We start from the raw sequence: 24034 nt of genomic DNA, 5'->3' as shown, positions 1-24034 counted from the left end.
CAAACCATTCGTTTATTTGAGACCCATTTCTTTTTGAATGCCCTGGCTACTGTTTTGAATGTAACCAGATGTCCTGTTTAGTTTATAGTCAGGCACTTTAAAAACCATGTCACTTAGTAAAGGAGATTTTGTATGAGGTGGGGACTAAGCATGCCTTATTGATACAACATTTTATTCTGGATTTTTTCCTTCAATTCTTTTATTTTCATCTAGTGTAGGTAGCATTAATATATTATGCCATCTTTTGGCATGCTGTCCAGTTAAGTATATGTGAAAATTGTAGTGATTATATAATTCTGATATCTGCTAGAATAGTAGATATTTCTGTTTCATATTGAATGGCTGTGTAGAGATAAAGAAATTCTTCCATCTCTCCTTGTTTTCCACAAAGTGTTGATTATTGTGTGTGGTGTAGTGACTTAGCTCCTCACTGCATACAGGTAGTAGCACTTGTGATCAGAAGGCTACAGGATTATTACTACAAAGCTGGTTGTCTGATAGAAGTAGCTTGACTGGAGATTCTGTATGGTCATCTTTTTTTTTCCTGCTGAAATGAAGGAATAACTGGATGAAAATGGCCTTGGGCAGGCATTGGTTTCCTTCTCCATTCATATCACGGCAGATAATACAATATAGAATGCTCTGAGTATAGAATAAAAGTTTATGTAGAGTAGAAAAACCCAAAAAACGAAAGTGAATTTTTCATGTGTTCCCTTGTAAACTTGCATTAGCTGATAATGGACGTGTCTGAGTGAGCAAGCATTTAGAGTTGATTGCCTTCTGCATTACCTAAATCTTACATATATATCATGGTGCTGAAATATATAAAAGAATGAGATTAAGGGTAGCGTTGGCTGGTTTAGAGATGAAATCTCATGCAGTTCAAGAGCAAATTTGGAGTGCAAGATCTCTGTGGGGTCAGTGGGAGACATCACTACCCACAAGGTGCTGATTCAGTTCAGCAGGATTGATGAGTAAAGTAGATGGGGTGACTACCTCTGTGAATGACTGATAATTACTCTAGTTTCACTTGCTGCCTGTTTATATTCTGTGATTCTGTATTGGTAAACTAAAAGTCTGTGAGACCATTTAGTGAAGCTGCAGTGAAGTGATGTGAAATGGTTGAGGTTCATTAATGTATCACTGCTCTTCAAATGAGGGAAGTTGCATCCAAATAGCCCACTTCATTCCCAACAGGCATTCCTGAACTGTGCCCAGGAACTGCTTACATGAAGGATATTTAAAAACAGTACAGGCATTTCCTGAGATCTTCTCTGCCACCATTTAATTTTCTGATACAGATGTAATTGTCAGATGAAGTATATTTAATTTTAAATGTTGTCTTGTTCTTAATAATCTAATCTAGGAATGTAATTTTTATTTCTTTTCCACATCTTTCAGGAATTTGGCTGTAATTTGTTGTTTAAAAATACAGTGAGAAGGCAGTGAGATTGTATAAATTAAAATTAAAATGAATTATTTTAAAGTTGAAAAACAGTAGGAAATAGAGGAACTCTTGTGGAAAAAAATTCCTGCTTTGAAGATTTATAATTGGTAGCCCTTTGCATAATTTTCACATGATCTTGCCATAGGTCTCTATGTCATTACATCTCCTTTGTTTCTCTGACACTTTCACCTCCCAATTACCACCTTCTGCTTCACTGAGTAACTCTGACTAGTGACTCAATTTCCAGAATATCTTTGAGATATGAGCAATTCCCTCTTTGTCTTCCTGCAGTCACCTACCTGACCCTGAGCTATTTCTCTGGTCTGGTTCCACCAAGAAATCATTGTGCCTCAACAAACCATATGGCCACAATCAGTTCCACTCCCCATCCCAGCTTATCTTTATTACTGGTGGAGAGCAGGGCAATAATTTCTGTTTGTGCAGTATCAGACACTAGGAAGGAGAACCAAGATTCTGTGGGTCTTACTCCAACTCCAGGGTCATACCCTCTCTACCCTGCAGTGTCTCCTGGTGTTTCTTGATTGTCTTCTATGGAAGAATGTTTTAAGACAGAAGAATCTCATCCTCAGGGAAGGATGTCAGAAGGCAAACCAGACTGCTTTTATTCTACTGTGCACTAAGTCTGGAGGTCAGTTTGCCATCAAAAATCCTATTTAGGCAAGTGTTAAGCTCTTAATAAGTCTTTTGAGGCTATAGCAGGCCAATTCCTTTTCTCATTGGAAAGAGCCCTGAGAAATGAAAATGCATATTTCTACTTTTCTAGTGAGGAGAAAGAGAAACTGGGAGAACACTAAGAAAAATCCATATAAAAGAAAGTTTAAAAAACTTCAGTTCCAGCCAGAAGATGCTTCAGTCTTAGATTAGCAATACTTCCCTGTTCATTTATCTCTTATAATAACCTCACCTGAATGACCATCAGGAAAAACAAATAGAATTTTTCTTTTTTTTTTTTCCCTTACTTGGTTGTTATAAAATCCATGTTCTAGCAGTAGTTAAGCACAGTTCTTCAACAGTTTACTTGTGCCTAGGAAGAAGTGAAACTATAGGAACATTGACAACCTGTATTCCTTGCAGTGACTCTGTAAGTGCTGATGTGTCTTCCATTATGGTTTTCCATTTACTGCAGTGTGTTTAATTTCATACCTTATAAAACATGAGAAATTTCTATTGTATATTCTGGTTTGCTAGCCTTATGTTGGTAATTTCTTTTGATTACTATCAGCTTTTATTATCCTCTGATGCTTAGACATGTATTGCATTTGTTACTGTAGGGAAATAGAGCCTTATCAAAACCAAACACACTGGGCCAGACCCATCCTTGTGTAACTTGCATTTGCACACAGGAATTTGAATTTGGCCCAATTAATTTTAATCCCTCTGTTGGTTTACTGTAGATTAGAAATAGATTAGATGTCTAAGTAAATGGGTATCTTTTCTGAGGAATTAATTTAACTCTCTTCAGAGAAAATTACTTTTTAAAATTACCAAATAATACCTGCAAAGCTATTAACAAAAATACAGCATAAAGAAGAAAACAAAAAGCTTGCTGTCTATGAAAGAAAGTCTTACTGTCTATGAAATTCTTCATACCTCAAGAAGTTCCAACTGCTAATTGATAACAAGGAACTGATCATGACATTTTTTTCTGCATGGGATATTAATCTGCATGGGTTTCACTAATCTAAATCAATCACCACTTCTCTTTCAAGATAGTTGATGCACTATTTATACACCTTGTATTTATACACATTAGTAAGATCCCTCCAAGTCACCTCTTCTCCAGGCTGAAGTCTCAGCTTCCACAGCCTCTCATGACATGACAGGTGCCCAGATCCCTTGATGATCATATTGGCCCTATACTTTGAACAACGCTGTATTGAAAAAACAAATGAAAAAAAAAATTTAGTTTGGTATGAAATACATCTCAAAATGTTTTCTATGATGATTAAAACCATGTTATGCTGGGAAGTGCATAAGACCATAAAAGGAAGACAATATTTTTACTAGTGCCTTTACAAAGCCTAACCACTGCTAGCATAATAAATTGCTTTTGTTATGTATCAGGAGAGAATACATATCTATAGACCTCATTTTCATGATGCATGCACTGGTACTGTTGCCAAAGTTTAAGTAGCTCCTACTCTTGCCTGTCTCTAGCCACTTACTCATCTCTGCCCTGTGCTTCTCCAGGAAAGTACTGGGACAACTGGTTGTGGGGGCTGTGATTTACAGTGTCTAGGGTTTTGGACAGGCAGCATTATTTTGCTGCCTTGCTGAAGGCCTGGTATACTTTGTTTAATGCTACAGGAGGGACTGCTAAGCAGCTGGGGCAATGTGGTACAGACACAGAGCTGCTGAAGCCACTGTATGGGCAGGTACTGAAGTGGGTTGGGTACTGCATTCATCTGTATGAACAATTTATATCAAAAGAAAGAAAGAATGCAGTGATGTACTGAGTGGTAGTGCAGGAGGGCAAGTATAAACCAGAGGCAGCATTGGCATGTTAGACCATGTTCATAATACAGTGGAGGATTAAATAACATTTAGGACACATAACAAAGGAAAATTTGAAAGCTGGATTTGAAAACACTTGTTTAATGCAGTTCTTCAGGTATTTACATGAAGTTCTCCTAAATGTAAGGGATCGCATATGAAAATATGTTAAAGTGCTTCTTTGATAGTCTAAAGTCTTTGGAATAAAGTGTTATCTGGAAATGAGAACTGATCATTAGGTATGAAAGAGACAACTGAGATATTCTGGGGATTTTGCATTTATGCTATTATAATAATAAAAAGCTTTTTGAGAATTGATTTATACATGCTTGTTATTATCATTAACAGGATCAAAAATTACAGATGCACTTAACAGCAAAAGAAGAGCATCATAAGAAACTGAATGAAGTTGAGAGGTGTTATGCTACTATTGCATGTCAGTTTGGAGTTGTAAAAGCTGCTCATGGAAAACTAGAGCAAAGTGGTATGTATGTCTGAAATGTCCTCCAAGGTTTGGTTTTGTTGTGCTTTTGACAACGCTGAGTTGGAGACACCTGACAATTCAAAAAAGTAGCAGCTAGTATGTAACAAGCATTTAATACATCAACTCACTATTTCTGTATCTAAGTAGCTTTATCAGAGATTTTTTTCTTTCTGTGACAGTGCCAGGTTAGGCAGCACAGACCCAGTGCCTCTTCTGCTCTCTGCTGTTACTCTACTACAGTTGTGCATGTGACTGCAGGGTAAATTATCCTGAGGAAATGATTTCTGTTCAAAACAATCCATCAGCAGACCCACCCCTTCCGGGAAAACACAAACAAAATAAACCAAACCAAAATAAAAACTAAATTTGGATTAGCTTCCTGCTGCCATTTGGCAGAAGTGACATAAACGGCTGTGCCAGCTCAAATGAGGGGGTGAAAGTGAAGGAGTTAACAAATAGATGAAAATGAATGCTTTTAGTTTGAATGTTGGGAAATACACAGAAAATGTTAATGAAATAGCAAAAATTCTTTTGTTGTACAGGATATAAAATCCTAAAACCAGTTCAGGAAATAACTACATAAAATTATTCATGCTATGCTATATATAAACTTATCAGAAAGCTACAAGCAAAGCCTTTATTAAAAGTCAGGACCAAGAGAGTTAATGGAGAAGTGATTCTGTTATAGTGACACCAAATTACACTAAAAATTAAATTGCAATTTTTTTTAAAGCAATCATCACACAAAAGTCTTATCTCATTGTTTGAGGTATAGAACAACTGGTACCACCTGATATATTCCTCCAGTGGAGCATCACACTATACAGAATTAGTTGTTGAATCATATTTTCAGTCTCAGGTTTTCACAAAGGTTTTCATTTTATAAATTATAAACACATACATTGCAGTTATAAGTCAAATATTCAAATATTAAAGTATATCTTAACCTGTTCTGACTTTTAAGTACAGGAAGCCATACAGCTCAATAAGAAACTATCATCTGTCAATAAAAGACAAGAGACCGAAATAAACAATCTGAAGGAAGTAAGTACAGTCTGCATTTCTGAATGTATGAGTGGGGTTCTTTGGGGCTTCTACAACCTGCTCTAGTATTTATAGGTAGTGGATGAGCAGGACAGCTACTCTTCATTCTCTGACTAAGGGCTAAATTAGTCCTTTTTTATGTGCAGACACTTCAGATGAATGCCAATTAAACTTTTAGCAGCTCTGAATAGTGTCTATAATTTGGGAATTTTTGTTTACCTGTACAGACTCCTGCTTGTTAATTATTAGCATTCTCTATTCTTCCTGTGTTGTGCTGTCATTGCTTTCTGATATGGAAAGGCAGCAGTGATGTTTTCAGTTTAGTCAAAGAGAACATGGAGTGTGGTTGCCATGGAAGCAAGCTCCTAGTTTGAACTTAGGATAAGAAATGTATCTAAAACTCCACCAGAACTGGGAGTGTTTTGTGACAGGGCAACTGAGACATTAGATAATAATGGTGCCATGGACATTGTCTGGCCATTAAGCTCTTGTCTGCCCTTCCCTATTCAGAAACTACTACTTGTCAGGTACATTTCTGATTTGCACCTTTGAACATACATAATAGTGGGAAGAATAAAGTTGTCTTTTCCCTTTGAGCTGTTTGTTAAGTGCTGACAAGAAGAGCAAAGGGACCCTCTGAAATCAAAATAGTCTTTTAAACTGACTTTCCATACCACATATTTTTCATCTCTCTTTATCTTTCTATTCTACTTTCCTTTTTTCTCCCTTGAGGATTTTAGGAAGGGAACAAATGCATGCTTGTCCTTGGCCTAAATCAATCTCCAGCTTCCAGGTGAATGCTTTAGACTACCATGGAATCTTTCTAAAGTTTGTGAATTTCTTGTGAAACTAAAAGTGTCACGGGGGAAGACAATTTGTAGATGAGGAGAAGGGACTGTGACTGTTTTATATTTGGGTTAAATTCATGAAAAATTGGATGTTCACCTACCATTAGCTTTTGTTTGCCTGAAGAAGGAAGGCAACAGAAGTACATGACAACTCTTTCTGAATCTAGGGTTGGTTTTTGTTCTTAAGAGCACACAGCTTATTGTTAAGGTTCTTTGGAGCATGATGCCTCAGAAGGCTGACTTAAACTTTATCTTGTAATAGACACAGTATAAGATTTTTTCCTTTAGTTTCACCCTTCCCTTCTCTATTTTTTATGTGTAGTACATGAAGATATTCTGGCTATAAATTTATTATAGGTTAATCATGATTTCTTTCTGTATTGCTTTAGTTACATACTAAAATATAACATGGCAAACCTCAGTCTCAGATCAAGTTTTGAAGTAACTGATCTCAAAGATGTCAGAACTCCTACCATCGTGAAATTGAACTACAAATTAAATTGCAATTAAAACAACAGTAAAGCAGAACACTGGAAAAATTATGAAATTAATTTCTAAATCACAATTAAGTTTTATAGTATTTAGAAATGTTTATTTAGCTAGATAATTCATATGGCGTGTTATGCATATATTTATATATTATACAAAATGTATTATCTGAAATAACTGACGAATAGAAGAGCAACAGGCAAACGTTGGAAGCTGTCAGTGTTGATAACTTTCCTGTATATAAAAAGCCAGATTTGTTAGAAAGCTTATATTGTCATAGCCATGCAAATCTGAGGATGTTTGGTACAATTCAACTGTACAATTCCTTCTTTTAATTCCTTTTTTAGTGGAAATGTAATTTAGATATGACAAAAAGAGGGACATTAGTAAAAAATGAAGCACATCTATTATTGTATTGGAAATATAAAAATTTAGGAGTTCTAGAAATTTTTAAGTATCACAATAAATACAATTTTTGCTTTTGGTTGAGAAACCAAGAATAATTCATTACTTAGAATTCTCTGAGGGTAAGTAATTTGAGAGGGAAAAAGAGAAAAAATGTCTAAGTAAATTTTGCATACTGAAATCTGTGAATAACAGAGGTGTGCAAGATAAACTGATAGTGATTTATATACTCCAGTAATCAAACATTTTGATCCATTTTTTTTCTGCTCTGCTCTTGATTCCTAAGGTCATAGGTGATGAATTTTAAATGAAATACTGTTAGATAAGCAGAAGAAGGGGCCAACTGAAACTTAATCTGGTTTTTTTCAGTTCACCAGGAAATGCCTTTATCCTGGTTATTTTTGAATTTCTTATTGGTTGCTTAGTATTTGACCATCCCATTCTGAATGTCACTAGAAAACTGAATAGAATTTATTTTCCTAGCCTTTTAGTAATTACATAGTGCTGCAACAATTTGCTGTGGCAATGCCTTATGCTGCAAAAAAAAAATGGAGTTGCTTTTATATATTTACAGTTTTGTTAATAAACGTTGTAATATAATGGACAGGCATGTCTTCCTGAAAATGCAGAATTTCTGAGAAAACAGTTAAAAATAAGCAATATAATAATAAAAAATACAGTCCATATTTCAACAGAAAAATTTGGACAGAGTTAGAAGGGCCCTGAGCTAGTTTTATTTCATTGTGGTTATCTTGTACTTAGCCTAATCACTGCCAGAGTAACATGGAAGCAGCTAGTTGTTTTCCCTTTTAGGGACTGTTCCTGTTGTAGAGCTGAAGGGACCTGCAAGAGTTACAAAGCAATAGGAAAACTTTCATATTCAGAAGAGTTTGGAAGAGGGATTACCAGGCTGTTTTCACTTGCTACATAGCTGAAAGAAGTCATGATATCTACAGCACAAGTTGGGACAACATATAAGGCTGGTTTTATCTGCCTTGGAGACTTGACTGACCTCTAACAGCTCTGACAACTTGTGGGTTCAAACTTCTTTCCTCTATAGCCTCAGTGATGGAGTGGGAATGACTGTCCTTAGTACTAAAATCTTAATTTGGCTGTCAGCTCTTATCACAGCCATAACTTTGACTCAGACCAGGGGGATCTCACACGTTCGTTCTTAATGGGATTATGAAGTTAGTGAATGCTATTCAACATTTATGTATAAAAATAAAATAATCTCAATTTTTAATTAAATTACACGTAGCTGATGGAGCTGTTAAATATGTACAATAGTAGATCTTCGGTCCCATTTTGCACAGGTTTTGTCTTCTGGGGTTTGTGGAAAGAAATAATATTTAGCAAGGTTGTAGTTCCCTCTTGACATCACCTGCTTACAAGTCCAGTTCTTAAATCCTGGCTTAACAGACAGTAGCATAATTTCCTTTTCAAAAGTCTATTTTAGGATGTGAATGTTCAGATATTCAATGTGGGAGGATTCTTTTCACCCACATTTAAAATGCTTGCATTGAAGTCTGGCCAAGAAAAAGTTTTGGTTTTGTTCCTGAAAAAGCAACTATATTGGTCCAGGCCTGAAAGGTTACAAGAGAGTTGCACCAACTAGGAGGAGAGCAAAAAGATATCATGGTAATTTTGGATAAGCTTAAGATTTGTGTAAGATATCAGCACTGTCTTGGGAAGTGGCTGCATCTCCCTTCACTGGCTGCTTTTCCAGTCCTGTAGCACCTCTTCATGCTGGCACATGTATTTATGGGGACTTCAGGAAAAGTAGAAGGGAAATTTTGTGTTGCTCAAAACTATATTTTACCAAAAGAAAAAAAAAGGGGGGGGCATAAGTTTCAGTTTAGATCAACTGGCAAAAGGAAATTCATTAAAGGAGAAAGATTTTTTCTTTTGTGACACTCTTGACTGACACTGGCTTGAAGTGCTTCTGAAACCATGTCTCTAAGTATTGGCTGCTAGCAACACAGCAAAGGAATGGGTTTTAAATCCTTATCATTCTTTCTTAGTATTCCTCAAAACCTAATAAAATTATTTGCCAGAATCAATTTAATGAATTAATGACAAATATTACTAGAAAAAGAAGCAAAAAAAATTGGGCATTAAATGTTTTTAGCTTCAGTTTACTACAAAATATACCTATGTATGTATAAAATTACTGTATGTTATTTTCACAGCTTCATGGTTTATGCTTTCACTCACCATGGAATACTTTCCCATTAATTCCTCCAGTCTGGTTTGTGTTGGTTCTTTTGGGGTTTGTGTTGGGTTTTTTTGATTGTTTTGTTTTTTCCTGTCTACAGCTTTTTTGGGTTTAGCAGATCAGGGTTGGGTTCCAGATGGATTATACACATCCACCTGCCATATACAAAGAAGATAATCCAGTAATTCTTTTTCACCTCAAGGGTTTGATTTACCTAGTATGATTTCTTCTTTCCCTATGACAAAATAAGTAGTAAGCTATGTCTGCACCCAATAAACTCTGAGGTTTAGAAAATATATAGTATCAAATCCATAGCAGGCTTTTGCACCTGCTTGTGTAGCACACAACCTGTTAGCTGTGCTCTGTACACCATTAATCTAGTTCTGTGTAAAGACTGGCACAGTGCAACTTTTCAGTTTTATACAGTTAAAACTTCTTGAACTTTCTGCCACTTAAATGTGGGAACTCTCCTCGCATATTTCCTGACAGTCTTCTACTAAAATAGTAAAACTAATACATATTGTTATTGCAAAAGATGGAAAAAGCCTTACTAGGCTACAGAATATCACAATTACTGTCTTTAGGTTCTATAATTGATTCTGCAATTAAATTTACTACTTACTGGATCATTTTAGATTTACTTACAGCTAAAATACATGCAAAATAAAGCCTCTAGAAAAAAAAAAATCAAAAATAGTATCAATGCTTGTATTTTCTGTAAACTTTGTATTTGTGAATTTCAGCCACAATATAATCTTCCCTCTTTCTTTTGTACTGTTATATGATTTTGTCCAGAACAGTTAAACCATTGGTCTGTGATAAGATGGAATTCCAGTTTCGTGAAGAAAAGTTAAACAGACCAAACTTAGTTGTTAGATAAAACTATTACCATTCTGAATGCTTGGTTCACCACTATGGCATCATGAAGAATTCTTGATACTATCTGTGAGCAGCATTCATAACCTCTGCTATTTGTCTGAGTAAACGTCAGAGTGCTCAAGGAGAGAGGGATATTAAACAGACTACCTTGTACCAGAATGGGAGGGGTGGGGGAGACCAGGGCACAATATTTATGACTCCAGGAACTATAAGTTGTAATTTAATGAGATCAAAGCACTTACTGTTTATTTGCTGCACTAGGAGCTTGGAATAAACCAGTTGGAAAACAGATACCAAAAAAAAAAAAAAAAAAAAAAAAAAAAAAAAAAAGAAAGGCAGGATATTTTGGAGATTATAAAGACTATAAAATCAAAGGCAGATTTGAGATGGAAAATCATGTTGTAGAAGCCTCTGATATAAAATTAATTTAGCATTCTCCTGAGATTAAGTAATTAATGTTTCAGGAAAAGCAAAGATCCTCCAAATTTATAGCCAGTTCCTGTTTTCACCAGATAGGCACTGTTCTTTTTTTTCCCTCCCGATTCCCAGGAACAAACACAGTAGTTATAATAGGTACCTTATTCCTATTGTATATCTCATTGTAGGAGGTTTTACCAATACCAACTCAATGTCCAGTTCTAACATACTTCTTGGAAGGGAAAATAACAAAATGCTTAATATCATAAATATTTCAAACACAGTTAAATTAGCACTGTAACATTTTAACTCTGAAAATAAAACTATTCACATGTGGCAAGCTTCAGGTTTAGTAAGTCAGTCTTATGAATTTCAGTCCCTCTAAATTATTATGTTGTTTCCATACACTATTTAAAAGTAGGGCATGACTCAGGATAGTTTAAAAGATTTGTCTTTGTTTTGAATTGCAATGCCTATACTGGATGAACTATTTATATGTGTTTCCTGTGTTAAGGAACTGAAGAAAGTAACTACAGACTTGATAAGGTCCAAGGTCACATCTCAGTACAGAGTTGGAGAAGAAAACATCAATCTTGCAGTAAAGGAAAAACAGTTTCAAGAACTGCAACAGAAAATCAGAATGGTATTTTTGGAATTTAAACAAATTAAATATTTGGTGAATATTTTCTATTATTTGACAAGCAAACATCATGGCAGTGATCTCTCTGATGAATATAGATTAGTGATTCCTTTCTACTAACTGCATGCACAACAAAACTTTCCAGAATTAATTTTTCTATGGAAGTATGTATGCTATGAGTTTAATTTTATAGTTAAAAAAGTATGGATAAGAAGATACTACAAAATAATTCAATTAAAAATACTATGATTAATGATATCACATTAATACAATTTTGCTAAAGAAAAAAGAGTAAACTGAAATGCTTTATGCTGTTCTTTGTGTTTGTTTTGGGTTTTTTAGGAGACAGCAGTTGGTAAAAAAGTTCAAGAAGAAAACGCTCACATTAAAGAAGAAAAGCTGGTGGGTTGTTAATACAACTTTGCTATTTAAAAATAACTTAACTCAATTACACTAAGCTATTACAATAAATTAAATTCACTTGTTTACTCTCCAGGACTATTTTAATACCAACATAAATGGGATCATACTCATTAGTTTTCAGAAAGCATATTAGGAAAACAAAGTGCATCTTTTGACACTTTATTCCAAGTCCTAAGCTATGTCTATGGATGCAGATGGGAGAAATTTGATATACCCAAGAATCAATTGTATACATATCAGTTCAGTACAAACAAGCAGTAAGGTTTATGTCACATGCTGCTGTTCTGCTTTCTGGTTGGCAGCAGTTTAATGTCATGGTGCTGCTATTGAAACCAGGTGAAAATAGAATTGTGTCAGCCAAATACAAAGGAAATGGTGTTCCATTCATACAGAATATACACATTTACAATATTAAACTACACCTATACATGGCTGAGCAAAGTTTAGACTGACTTCTATCTCAAACTTGGGCACTTTCCAGAGTAAGTCATGATATTCAAACCAAGCTACATGGAATCAAGTATCAAACAGAACAACAAAAAAAATGTTCCCTGAAAAAAATATATATATATCTGTACATATATACATTCTTATATACAGTATTTTGTAAACACCAGCAGAATGAAAAAATAAATATGGTAATCTAAAAGACATACATGTTTAAACTTCAGAGATAAAATCTTATTCAATATATTCTTATTTGTTTGTATTAATAAGGAAATTCTTAGCTCTCTACAATGTATGCAGGAGCTACTTCAGCGAATAACCCAAGCAAATGTTAGAATGGAAAGTGAATTAAATGCACTAAAAGAAGAGTATCAGGTCAGATTTTTCTTGATTAGACAAGTTATTACTGTCTGTTATGTATTTTTTTAAGTCTGGGGCTGTTAAAGACATCTGTATGCTTTTCAGAACTTTTGACCTCACTTCCATTGCTCCCTCAGCATCTTAACTGTCAATGTGAACCCTGAAGTGCAGTCTGTGGCTTCCCTCTTCCCTAAAGCAAATCAGGATTGCCATTCTTATTAGCAATTTCAGGAGGGTAAAACCAGAAAATATTGTGGGGTTGCTTTCAAGTACTTTGAAATAAAATTATTTTATTACTTTTGTTTCTTAAAATTTTCAAGGTTAAGGTCTTATCTGTTCTGGTCAGATGTGCCATACAGAGTTCAGGTACAACCATTAATTGAACTATTAGTAAGTACCTGAGATGTGTGAAGCTACTGTTGATTTACACAAGACTGCTTCAATTTGACACAGTAAAGCTGAATGGGTTAACAAAAAATGTTTCAAGTACAATTATGGTATTATAAAACTTAGGATTAGCATTATTTTAATGCACTCCTATGTCAGTGATCTCATAAAAATAAATTAAAAGATAATCAGATCTATCCCTCATGTTCCAGTAGATATGTTTTATTTAAAGTTTATGCCATCTACAAGATTGGTTAATAAACAATTTAGGATAGAAAAGCAAAAATATTTTCTTTGAGTATACAGTAGTTTTTTCTTTAGGTACAGTGGGTCTAGATTGTACTACATTTCATATTTCTCATCTCTGGACTTTATATTACTTTTTCAGCACATTAAAACTTATGCACTGAAACTGAATAATGGCAAGTGTTTTTATACCCTTTTATAGCCATTTCTTTTTTCATAACCTCCCCCTGTTTCCTGTTAGCTAAACTATAAGCACCTTTCTGTTAATTTATGAAAATTATTGTTGAGATAGCACATTATCACTGATCTGTATGGCACTTCCAGCATGTTAGAAGCAAAGGTCCAAGCAACATAAAACACATCAAAATTCATTAATGCAGTATTGATTATTTTTTGGATAATTAATTTTATTGCAGACCCTTGAAAGAGATAATGAGCTGCAAAGGGAGAAGGCAAAGGAAAATGAAGAAAAGTTCTTTAATCTTCAGAATGAGCATGCAAAAGCACTAAGAACTTGGAAAAAAGAGGTAGGTTTATTAAATTAAATGCTAGAGTGTTAAAAGGTTTTTTTAATGGTCATCAAGCATTGCAGGTAATTCCTAAAGGACAAGGAAATACTGCAGAAATAATACAATAAAAACAACAAATTTATTTTTCAGTAATGCAGTCTCTTCTATAAATGAATATTTTGAAAGGTAAATTTTGGAGAGATGTTGTTTTCTCTTCTCTAAAAGGTCAGTGCACTTCCTGCAGTTCTATAAATCAAGAAGCAAGGTATTACATGTTACCTTGCATTTAGCACTTAAAAATATCCCAGAATTAAAGACTACTACCTAGACATGGAAACTGATACAGTTTTTAATTTAAATTGAATGTTACATGTTTTTCAGAAAACTTGCGATATTCTAAACAATTTACTTGGAGAATATCATCATTTCTAGCCTGCACTCCTGCACCCTGAAAAAACTCCCATATATTAAAAAATTCATGCACACCCACACAGACTGAAGTGACACAGACCAAGGGTACTTCTCAAGGGCCATATGCCCAGGAAAATAAAAAGGCAACAAACCTCAAACTGAAACGTGTAGGGATACTGAAGGGATTGCATTAAAGCAGAGGTCCTGATTTGACATGAATTATTCAACGTGGGGTGAAAGAGGGGATATGAAAAGGTAAAAACCTGTATCTTCCCTCAGTGAATTAACATCTGTGCACATCTAAACAATAATCTGCCTTCTGTCTTTGCCACTCTTTCTACTACTTCATTATTTTTAAAAAACTTCAATAATTATTTAATCCAATTTTATTAGAAAAGTATTGAAGGTGTGAAAATTGTCTGCAATAATGAATGCATATTTTCAAGTAAGAAAGAATAATGCTTCTTCAATAAGATATCATCTGTTAAGTGTGTAGAAACCAGATTCTAAGCAGCATTTATTTAATAGTCTTTTTTATTCCTATGCCATTGCTACCTACTGCCAGAAATGTTTGGAATCAGGTAGATGGATTCTCTGGGAGGCTGTGGGGAAATAATGCAAAGTTGTCCTTGTAATGCCCTTGTCTCAGGCTGACTCTTTTGGGTGTAGCCATTATGGAGACTGCAAACATGGGACTACAAAATATCTGAACTATTCTGATGCCCACTGCTCTGAGACTTGATCTCCCTGATTCCAAGAAGAGTTTTATGGCACAGTTTCCTGTACTGACATGGGAATTGGCCCTGCTCATTTCTTAGGAGCATTTGCAACTATTGTTTGGAAGATAATTTTTTTATTTATTTTTTTTGCTATCCATGTTTTTGCTATGGCTCACAAGAAATTTGGTCACTTCATATCTTGGTGTCATCATAGATAATGTAATATTTTACACTGCTCTGGAGATATTTGCAAATAAAATGAAATGAAGGCATTTTTGTAAAATTGTCCTTCTGTTCTTTTTACAACTTATATTTCTGACCATCCTTTTTGTTCTAGATACAAAAATTTAATTGTTACATACTGACTGCAGAAGCGTTAGATACTTGAGGCTACTTAGAGAAGTACCAAGGAAATAATTTGCTGTTTTAGTTTCTTGAAAATATAGGTAGAGGACGAATTAGCACAATTATTTTTGATCCAAACAAGGAAGAAAGCAACAAATACAAATCTCACTTTTTTGAGCATTGATACTTGACGTAAATGGTGAAAAACGCCAATTAATAAAAGGTATCATCAGTAACAGAAATGTGGTTAGAATTTTGGTTTGAACGAGAGAGCTCATTTTCTACAAAGAAATTCCTCAGCATCCACACTTTCTTGTAAGGATTTACTTTAATTTGCTGAGATGTTGATACCACTGTAAAATCCTGTTTTACATATTTTTTACATATATTTTTATATATGTTTGTGTGCTCTGTGTACCTCAATTCTTACAGGAGGAAAACATGAGAAAAGAAATAGACACTATTAAAAATGAACTGAATTTGCTTAAAGGAGTTCACAGAAATCTTGAAGATTGTCATCCTCCTCAGGGAAACCAGCATTCTGAGCAAGTGGAAAATCTGAAGGTGTGTCCTTAATAGCTGCAATACTTTCCATTTCCTGTACAAATATTAGAGAATAGGATTAGATTTCCTAATGTGGCTGTCACATCCACTGATCTTCCTTTAACATTGCTAAACTTAATAATTTATATGATGTAATCCTACTCTTTTAGGATATTAGTCTGTTTTTTTTTGTTTGTTTGTTTGGTTGGTTTGTTTACATTAACTTTGTATACTTCAGGTGAGTGGTCTTTTTTTCCATCAGAATTGTAAAAATAATTTTAAACTTTAGTTCTGAACTTTAAATCTGATCAGTGACTGTAGTAAAGTATTAAAATATACATAATATTTTGTTTCTTCTTATATTAGATCTTTCAAGAACACTCAAAAGACTGTGAGGTACAGGCTATTCAGAAAGAAAGTGAGTGCATGCAATCTCTTGTAAGACAAGATGGAAATTTTGGACATGAAGAAGAAACTGAAGGAAAAACCACAATGGATAAGTCTTTAAGCAGTGAGGAATTACAGACAGAACAAAGTAATAACTTTGCATGAATAATACAGATAAGTAGTATTGTTGAAGAAAGAGTAAATGTTTATGGGTACAGTATGCAACAAGAGAATACTTGAATCCTGAATTAAATGTTTCTGTACTAACAACAGCAATAGTCTGGGTGTCAGTAGTGCTGATCCAGTGACTGCCCTGGGCCATTAAGTGAAGTTCATGTGCATGAACCCCTCAGGCTGTTGCAATACTTTCTGCATGCCAGTTCAAGAAGCAAGTGAGGGTTATGAAGAACTGTAACATGTATAGACATGTTTGGAAGCAAAACTAAAGACTTTCCCATAAAACAATGGAAAAGGGAAGAAAAAGAGTGATTCACTGCACAAGACAATGAGGAAATCCCATGCAGAATTTTAATGCTTTCTATACAAAGCCTTTTGTAACTCCACCCTATAGTTTTCTGGACAAAACTAACTAATGCTCAGTATCTACAATGTAGCAAAGAGAAGTGGAAATTTAAAAACTGCAAAGTGCTTTAAGGGATCAGTGCTCACAGCCTTCCAGTGTATCTTTGAGAAAACATCTTTCTGATATTGAAATACTTGTTATTCCTCACTGGCCTGCTACCATCAATTCCTAGCATGTTCCTTTTGGTGTGATCACAGACTCTTAAACAGTTTTGTTTAGATTTGTTTTGCATTTAGCTAAAAATGCCACTTTCAAAAACAAATTAAAACACAGCTGCAGAACTAACCAGTAGCTTAAAACTTATGTAGACACACAATGGTTGATTAATTATGTGCTATAATTTAATAATGAACATTCCCTTTTAATATTAAACTAGTTATCACTTGGGAAATATTTCCACTGTAAGTCCTATCTAAAATCTACAGAATGTTAATATACTTTCTGTTTGAAAATTCATAAATATTTTGCAAGTAACTATAATACTTCAGTAACTTTTTAACAGACCTGTGTTTGTAATGTAAGATAAAAATCAGTGTGAGTGCTAAACTTGACTCTATCTATTTGGAAATGTAAATATAAAGTATCTTAACCTCTTGGTTACTTATTCTAACAGATTTACAAGTTATTGAAAACAGTCTTAAGGATGAAATTAATGTTACTAACCCTTCTGAAGAAAAGCAAGGGGAAGCTTCTTCCAGGAATAGCCTCTGCACAGATACCGATTTAATTGCCCAGGAACAGACCTCAGAAATACATGTCACTGGGTGCAAAGAAGCAGAAAACCTAGGAGCAACATGTACAAAATTAATGGAGAAAAATAATGCAAATTTAGATCAAAAGCTACAGGACAGCACTGAGCCGTTGGCATCATGCCACATGCCAACAAGAAAGGTGTCTGTAGACAGCACTGATGCTATAGGTGCCTACAAGAAAAATGGAAGTCAGGAAACTGACTCTAGCAAACAAGACTTGTGCAAGAGTACAGATGAACTGATATGTACTAAGGCAGATAAAAATTCAAGTAATACACAACACAAAAAAAGTATCCCTACACCTGAAGCACCCAAACCCAAGCCTGAAACAGTTCTTTGCTCTGAGAAGAATGCTGTGTGTGAGGGAATTACAGATAATCATCAAGCTAAGGAATTAAGTTTTGGCATCCTACCTTACATTAAAGAAAACACTCAAACAGAATACCAAAAATGTAGCTTGCTGGACAGTGAAAATTATGTAGGCAATGCATTACATAAACCAGAAAAAACTACATTGAATCCAAGTGGATTAGAGAGAGATGAGCTTCCTTTTAAACAGGTATGCATAGATGCTGAAGAAAGAAATGATGACAATGCCAGAAATGTGAACATAAACAGAGCACTAAGGAGCAGTGGTGTTCCAGCAACTGATGTGCAAAAGCTACCAACAGTTTATTGTGGTAATGCAACTTGTGACACTGCCACAAAGGAACACAGTGATAATATGTCTCTCTTAGCTGCTTTCAATTTTTGCCTCCCCAAAATACAAAGAGGAAAAACCATGGATGATGTGGGAAACAAGCAACCACAACAAGAAAGTACTGACCAACCAGGGAATGGTATAAACACAGGGACTCCCAACACTGAAGCTGTACCTCCAGTGAAGGATGGTACTCTTGAAAAAAATGCTCATGAAAAAACCCAAGCAGATAATATTAGTATTGATAAGCTAATTCCATGTAAAAAAGTTAATGATGATATTCGGATACACTCCAATGAACATGGATATTCCCTGGAGATTAATAATTCAAAAGATAAGACATTGTTAAAAGACTCACTGAACAGTACAGTTCCAGGAAGGAAGTTTGCTGAGGGTCACCTGAAGGAATCATGTTCTTTAGCTGTCAGAACATCTGGAAATTTAGTAAACATAAGTGGAAGGTCATCCTTTGATCTTTCAACCTTAGATAAAAAAGCTGAGAAAACTCCAGTATGCTTAGATTTTTTAGTCCTCAGTTCTTGTTCAAGAGTAAATCAAATGAGAGGTCAAGCTACATGGGCTTCCAAAGCACCTTCCCTTTTCAAACTACCATGCTCACTGGAAAACACAAAGGCTGCTTCAAAAATAAAGTGTCAAAATCTCAGTGAAACTGTTGACGGAAGAGAAACAGGACTAGGTAAGAAAAATAAGCATTTATGTTTTTAAACATGAACTGAATATATATTATCAAAGTGTGTAATTTCTGCATCTAAGTTTAGTGTAGCATTAGAAAAATGTAAACCTCCTGACATTTTAGTTCTATGGCAAAAAAGCACGACCAAAAAAGAACCTAAACCAAAACAAAACCAACCAAAAAAAACCCTCCAAAACTGAATTATGCAATTTCTGGAAAAGTTTATAGCACAAATGCACAGCAGTTTTCCACTGCCTCCCAAGAAAACAACAGCATTCTTAATTACCTGTTACAGAAGCATGAGGTAACCTGTGTTTTCATAACACAACAACAATTTAACTATTGTAGTAGTGACTGACAGGCATCTGTGTAGTGACAGAGCAGCTTCTGCATCATGAGCAACTGTGACAGTTGCAAGGCACTTAATGATGGTTTCAAAGGAATCTACCAGCAGTGCATAAAGCCACTGTGGGATTGGAACCTTATGGTTGGCTATGACTAATGTACTTATTTTCCCTTCCTACCTTAGTAGATAGCTATGGCCTGATTTCCTGAAATATTAGGGATAGCCATTTACAAAAAAGACTCCTTATTTCAAAAGTTTGTCTAACAACAATTGTATTTAGAATTTCTTTTTTATTCCAAGTAACCTTGCAGTATGATGTCAGGATGGCTGTAATTACATACTGCATTCTGATTATCAGAAGGTGAGTCTTAAAGTAGTACTGTTTAAAAATATTTATTCAGTTAGAATATTCAGAATATACATTCTATAAACCACAATTTAGATTATTAAGCTAATATACGAGAAGTATATAAACCGTTTTTAATCAGTGTAGAAACATACCTTATCTTTAGAGACAAAATAGATGCAGAAGTATGTGAAAGAAAAAAATGAAGAGGGAAAAGCCTACAACAGAAAGTGGTTTAAAGCAAAACTATTTGATTTTTTTTTTTAAGATCAGAGGTAGACCAGAAGTTTAGTTACTTAACAATTAGTGCCTAGAGACTAAATTGCAGTTGTTACCATTTCCTTTTTGTCAATCAGGTTCCACCAGTTTTAAAAGAACTGCCAACACTTTGAATACCTCTAGTAACCAACGAGACCCCCAGGGAGACCCTAGTGAAGAATGGAATGCTATAGCAAAGACTTTTTATGATTCTTCTTTTCCCACAGAACATGTAAGTCAATTAAAAATATTGCAGACCAGACCTCAGTGAGCTAATTCCACAGATATTTGTACAACTGTAAGCATCTGGATACTTTAAGACTGAGTCAATCTCCAAAATAATATCAGAAGGGCAACAAGGCACCATTTTTCACAATTAAGGTTGATAGGAAGCAGCAGGAAAAGTCACAGCATATGAATCAGACAGATGCTTACCAGTCTGTTTGAGAGGGGAGGAAGAGGGTAGTTCATTGTGTACCCTAATAAAAATCATCACCTACAGTAAAAAGTAGGAAAAAAAAAAAAAAAAAAAGGTAGTGTGTACAAGTTTAAAAACATTGTTTCCTTTATTACTTGATAGGAGCAAGTTATTTCAAGGAATCTGTGAAAGACTCAAACTTGAGCTTATCTATGAATTAGAGCCTACCTGTTCTGCAGTTATGTGATGCTGTATTTTGAGCCATCTTACTATTTAGCAGAATATTACACAAATGTGTAAAAGCAGAGAATTAAAAAGAAAACTATTGATTCCTTGTAAGACAGCTTCATCCAGGATGGTACTCACAATGGCTCAATACTGAATTTTCAGATCTATGTTACTGTGGAGCTTGATTTGACCTAATACTAAACATTATCTTCAAAAGTGTTAAATAATTTAGAACTACAGTTGACCTAACTTTTTAGAAGAGGTTCTAGGGGTATTTCTGAGGTAGCTATGGCTCCTCCTTGGATGAGATTTGAGGTCAGGGTGTACAGTGTTTTAAGTGACAAAGTTGGCTGACTTCAACAGACTTAATGAGCTCCCCAGGTCATTAGCATTCACATTCTCTGAAACTCAGAAGTAAAGACTCATGTTATAAATTACTTCCTTAACATCATTCTACTTGGGAATGCAGCAAGATGCACTTTTCACCAAACACTTTGGTGGTAGTTACTGCGTCTCTCTTCCTTTTTCTCACTGAGGTGGAGCCAGGAATTGAGTGAACTGAAATACCTAATCTACAGCTAAAACGAGGCTGCACTGCATTATCTGAGTGTGGTTATATCTACTTTGTGCCCTCCAAAGTAATGGTCCTTATGTGCTGGCAAAGTAAAAGCTGAGATGGACTTGCTGGTTTGACCTCAGATGATTTTTCCAAATAGCTCATCTGTGAGACCCCAGCATGGGATGGATATTGCAGACCTCCCCATTCTGTGTTGGTGTCATTCTAATACCTTCTGTCCTTGTATTTGTCATTTTTATGGCTGATATGAAAAAGCTGCTGGGAGATTAAAAATAGGCTCAGCAGTGGTTTTTGCTGCTCAATTTATTTTGACTAACATATGATTATAACTAGAGCAGACTCATTATGCCTTCTACAACTTGAGTACTCTCATTCAACCGAAGTATACAGTACTCCAAAAAACTATAAAAAAAAAGACACGCTATAGGTGCATTTAAATTCTAGTTAAAATATGAAGTATTTTAAAAATTAGTCTGTTCATGTCTGACTACCAAAGAAAGGCTGAATAAACTTTGTCCGCTCAGTTTAAAAATAAGTCTAACCATGTGTCCTACAGGGTTTTTCATACGAGTCCTACAGGTGGCCACTTACTCAGTGCTGGAAACAAGACATGTTTTCCTTGTATATTATTGTGAAAATGCTGAGGCCTTAAGTTTGACAGTTCAAGTTTTATTTTTAAGATTTACTCTAAACCCACTGTCACAGAACTATATTAAAGTGCTATATATATTACACACCTTTAATTATTTCTCCAAGGAGATCTAAATGTTGGATTCAGTAGAATCCAACAGGGCATGGCTTAATTTAACTGGAAAATTTCACTTCCATATATGAAAGATGTAAATGAAGGGTCTTCTCTTGGATTGTGGGCACAGGACAGTTACAGTCCCATGTGCTATTCCATAGAGATTTTGACTAGGGGCTTGCAATAAAGTACAATCTCTTTCTTTCTGAGGCCCTGGCAAAGAGCATGGGAGAGCATATACATATATATATATATACATAGCCACTGGAATTAACAGCTTGAAAACATTATTGCTCAAAAGAAGTTATTTCCTCACTGAAATGGAGATTACAGTCATTACTGCCCTGAAGTAGCAGTGGCTTCACCTGCATGGATGTAACAGGCTAAGTCACCTTGTATGAGGTTTATTGTATTCATATTTCAAACTTCAAGAAATGTTTGTGCACTGGGAAAGGAAAATTACAGCCCAAAAAAAAATAAAGGCAGGCCTGATGAAGACTTGCAGCTTAACAGTTGATTCAAGCAGTTACATCAATATTAAGAAATAACTGAGCAGAGGAAGAAGGCCTTGTCTTGCACTCCCTGTAAGAGAATTCCCTAGCATGCAAAGTATTTCATGTCACCTTACAGATCCCCAAGAACCACAGGGACATGCTGGCTCTGTGTAACGTGGCTTTGTTGTGCACCTGTGCCCAGGCAGGTGCCTGGTCCTGTGTGCTGCTTCCATGAGAGGAGCTGGTTGATGAGAACTCCTAATTCAACCAAAAACCTCTTCCTACTGTGTTGCCATATGTGTTTGACTGGGATAGATACCAAGTAAAAACTATTCAAGGAGCAAAAAAATGTTCAATAAAAAACCACACCAACCTATCACAGAGCTTGTGTTAGTTAATAAGGTTTGCTTTCTGATCTATGCAGTGAAGCAGAGGGAGTTAACACTATAAACCTCATGATTTTGGGTTTTGTTAATCAAATGCTTGCATGGCAATAGAAATGTCAATTGCAACATTAAACTGTTTAATTAAACTATTTATTTTACTAATCTGCATTCTAGTACAGGTTTGTCTTTAAGGTTTTAATCATACTCTTCTGTACCAAGTGTTATGCTAAGGTTTGGGTTATAAATGAGTATTTGCCACTATCAAGTTTTCTGAATTAAAGCTGAAGCAAGCACTTCAAACAACTTTCTGTTCACATTTACTTGCTTGCTTGATGCTCAGCAAAATCCAGCAATTTGAACCTTTGTACCTGCATTTCACTGAATTAACTGCCAAATTTGTGTTTTGTCAGATGAAAGAAGGATTACAGCATGAGCAGAAGTCACCTCACAAGACTGTAACTCCAGCAAGTGAAAATGCACCCAGAGATGAAGAGAGCTGTTCTACTTGTAACTCCAGTGTACAAAACCAAACAGAAGAAACCGAGAAATTCCTGAATTTGGAGAGACTTCATTCAGCAAGGAAAAGAAAATATGAAGAAGGTCAGTGAAGATCAGTGGCAGGAGGTAAAAAACATTCCTTTTAGGTGCAGATAAATCACTTAACATAAAGTAAGATTTGTAGAAATATCCCCACAATGTGTTATATATGCACTGTGCTTTCATGTTTAGTATAATATATACAAATTTACGTTAAAAACATTGATATAATCCCTAATAATAATAAATGTTTGTTCTCTGTTTCTGCACTCAAATCCCAAGTTGTTTGGAGTTTTGCTCAAAGTTTAGGAGTTCACACTTCAATGTTTTAATATCCATTAAGTAAAACTAAACGATTACTAGAGTGCCCTTTTCCTGCTCCCTCAGCAGTTTTGGCTGAAATACTGCAATTTGTTTCTCTGTCAAAATTGCTCACCCTGTTTTCAAGCAAAATAACCTGCAATTGTTTCAAAATACAATCGTTTCTACAAACATTTGTAACAACTTGCAGCAGTTCTAAGTAGCAGAAGAGCACAAACACCTTCTGCTTACCTTTACTGCCAAATTATTTAAAATATTTGGTGCAGTTAAATCTGTATCAATAAGGTCTCTTTCAACACAAAAGCATCACAGATGATTTACAGAGATAAGGCTGCATATCTTCATAGGGCTTTACTTCTAATTTGTTCATCTTCTTCCTCCCTTAATGTACAAGGGAAATTTTCTCTTGCTTTGCAATTACTTGCACTGTTATAATTCTGATCTCCCTCCTTTCCCTCCACACCTCTTGCAAACAAAGATCCTCATA

At 35.0% G+C, this 24034-nt stretch overlaps 1 protein-coding gene across 1 annotated transcript in view; it reads left to right on the top strand.

Moving 5' to 3' along the window:
* The window catches only part of CCDC73 (coiled-coil domain containing 73), a 44708-nt gene extending 21411 nt beyond the window's left edge, over window positions 1-23297 (top strand). Inside the window, 11 exon segments of the mRNA XM_030451489.1 lie at window positions 4310-4445; window positions 5410-5489; window positions 11260-11388; window positions 11728-11787; window positions 12526-12630; window positions 13665-13775; window positions 15665-15832; window positions 16142-16310; window positions 17359-18894; window positions 19940-20073; window positions 23100-23297. Of these exon segments, the coding sequence (XP_030307349.1) occupies window positions 4310-4445; window positions 5410-5489; window positions 11260-11388; window positions 11728-11787; window positions 12526-12630; window positions 13665-13775; window positions 15665-15832; window positions 16142-16310; window positions 17359-18894; window positions 19940-20073; window positions 23100-23297 (2826 nt within the window).
* Window positions 23298-24034: the final 737 nt, after the last annotated feature.

The sequence above is a fragment of the Calypte anna genome, chromosome 5 (assembly GCF_003957555.1).
Source record: "Calypte anna isolate BGI_N300 chromosome 5, bCalAnn1_v1.p, whole genome shotgun sequence".
Taxonomy (NCBI): Eukaryota; Metazoa; Chordata; class Aves; order Apodiformes; family Trochilidae; genus Calypte; species Calypte anna.
The sequence above is the reverse complement of the archived record's forward strand: the minus strand, read 5'-3'. Positions and strand labels throughout refer to the sequence as shown.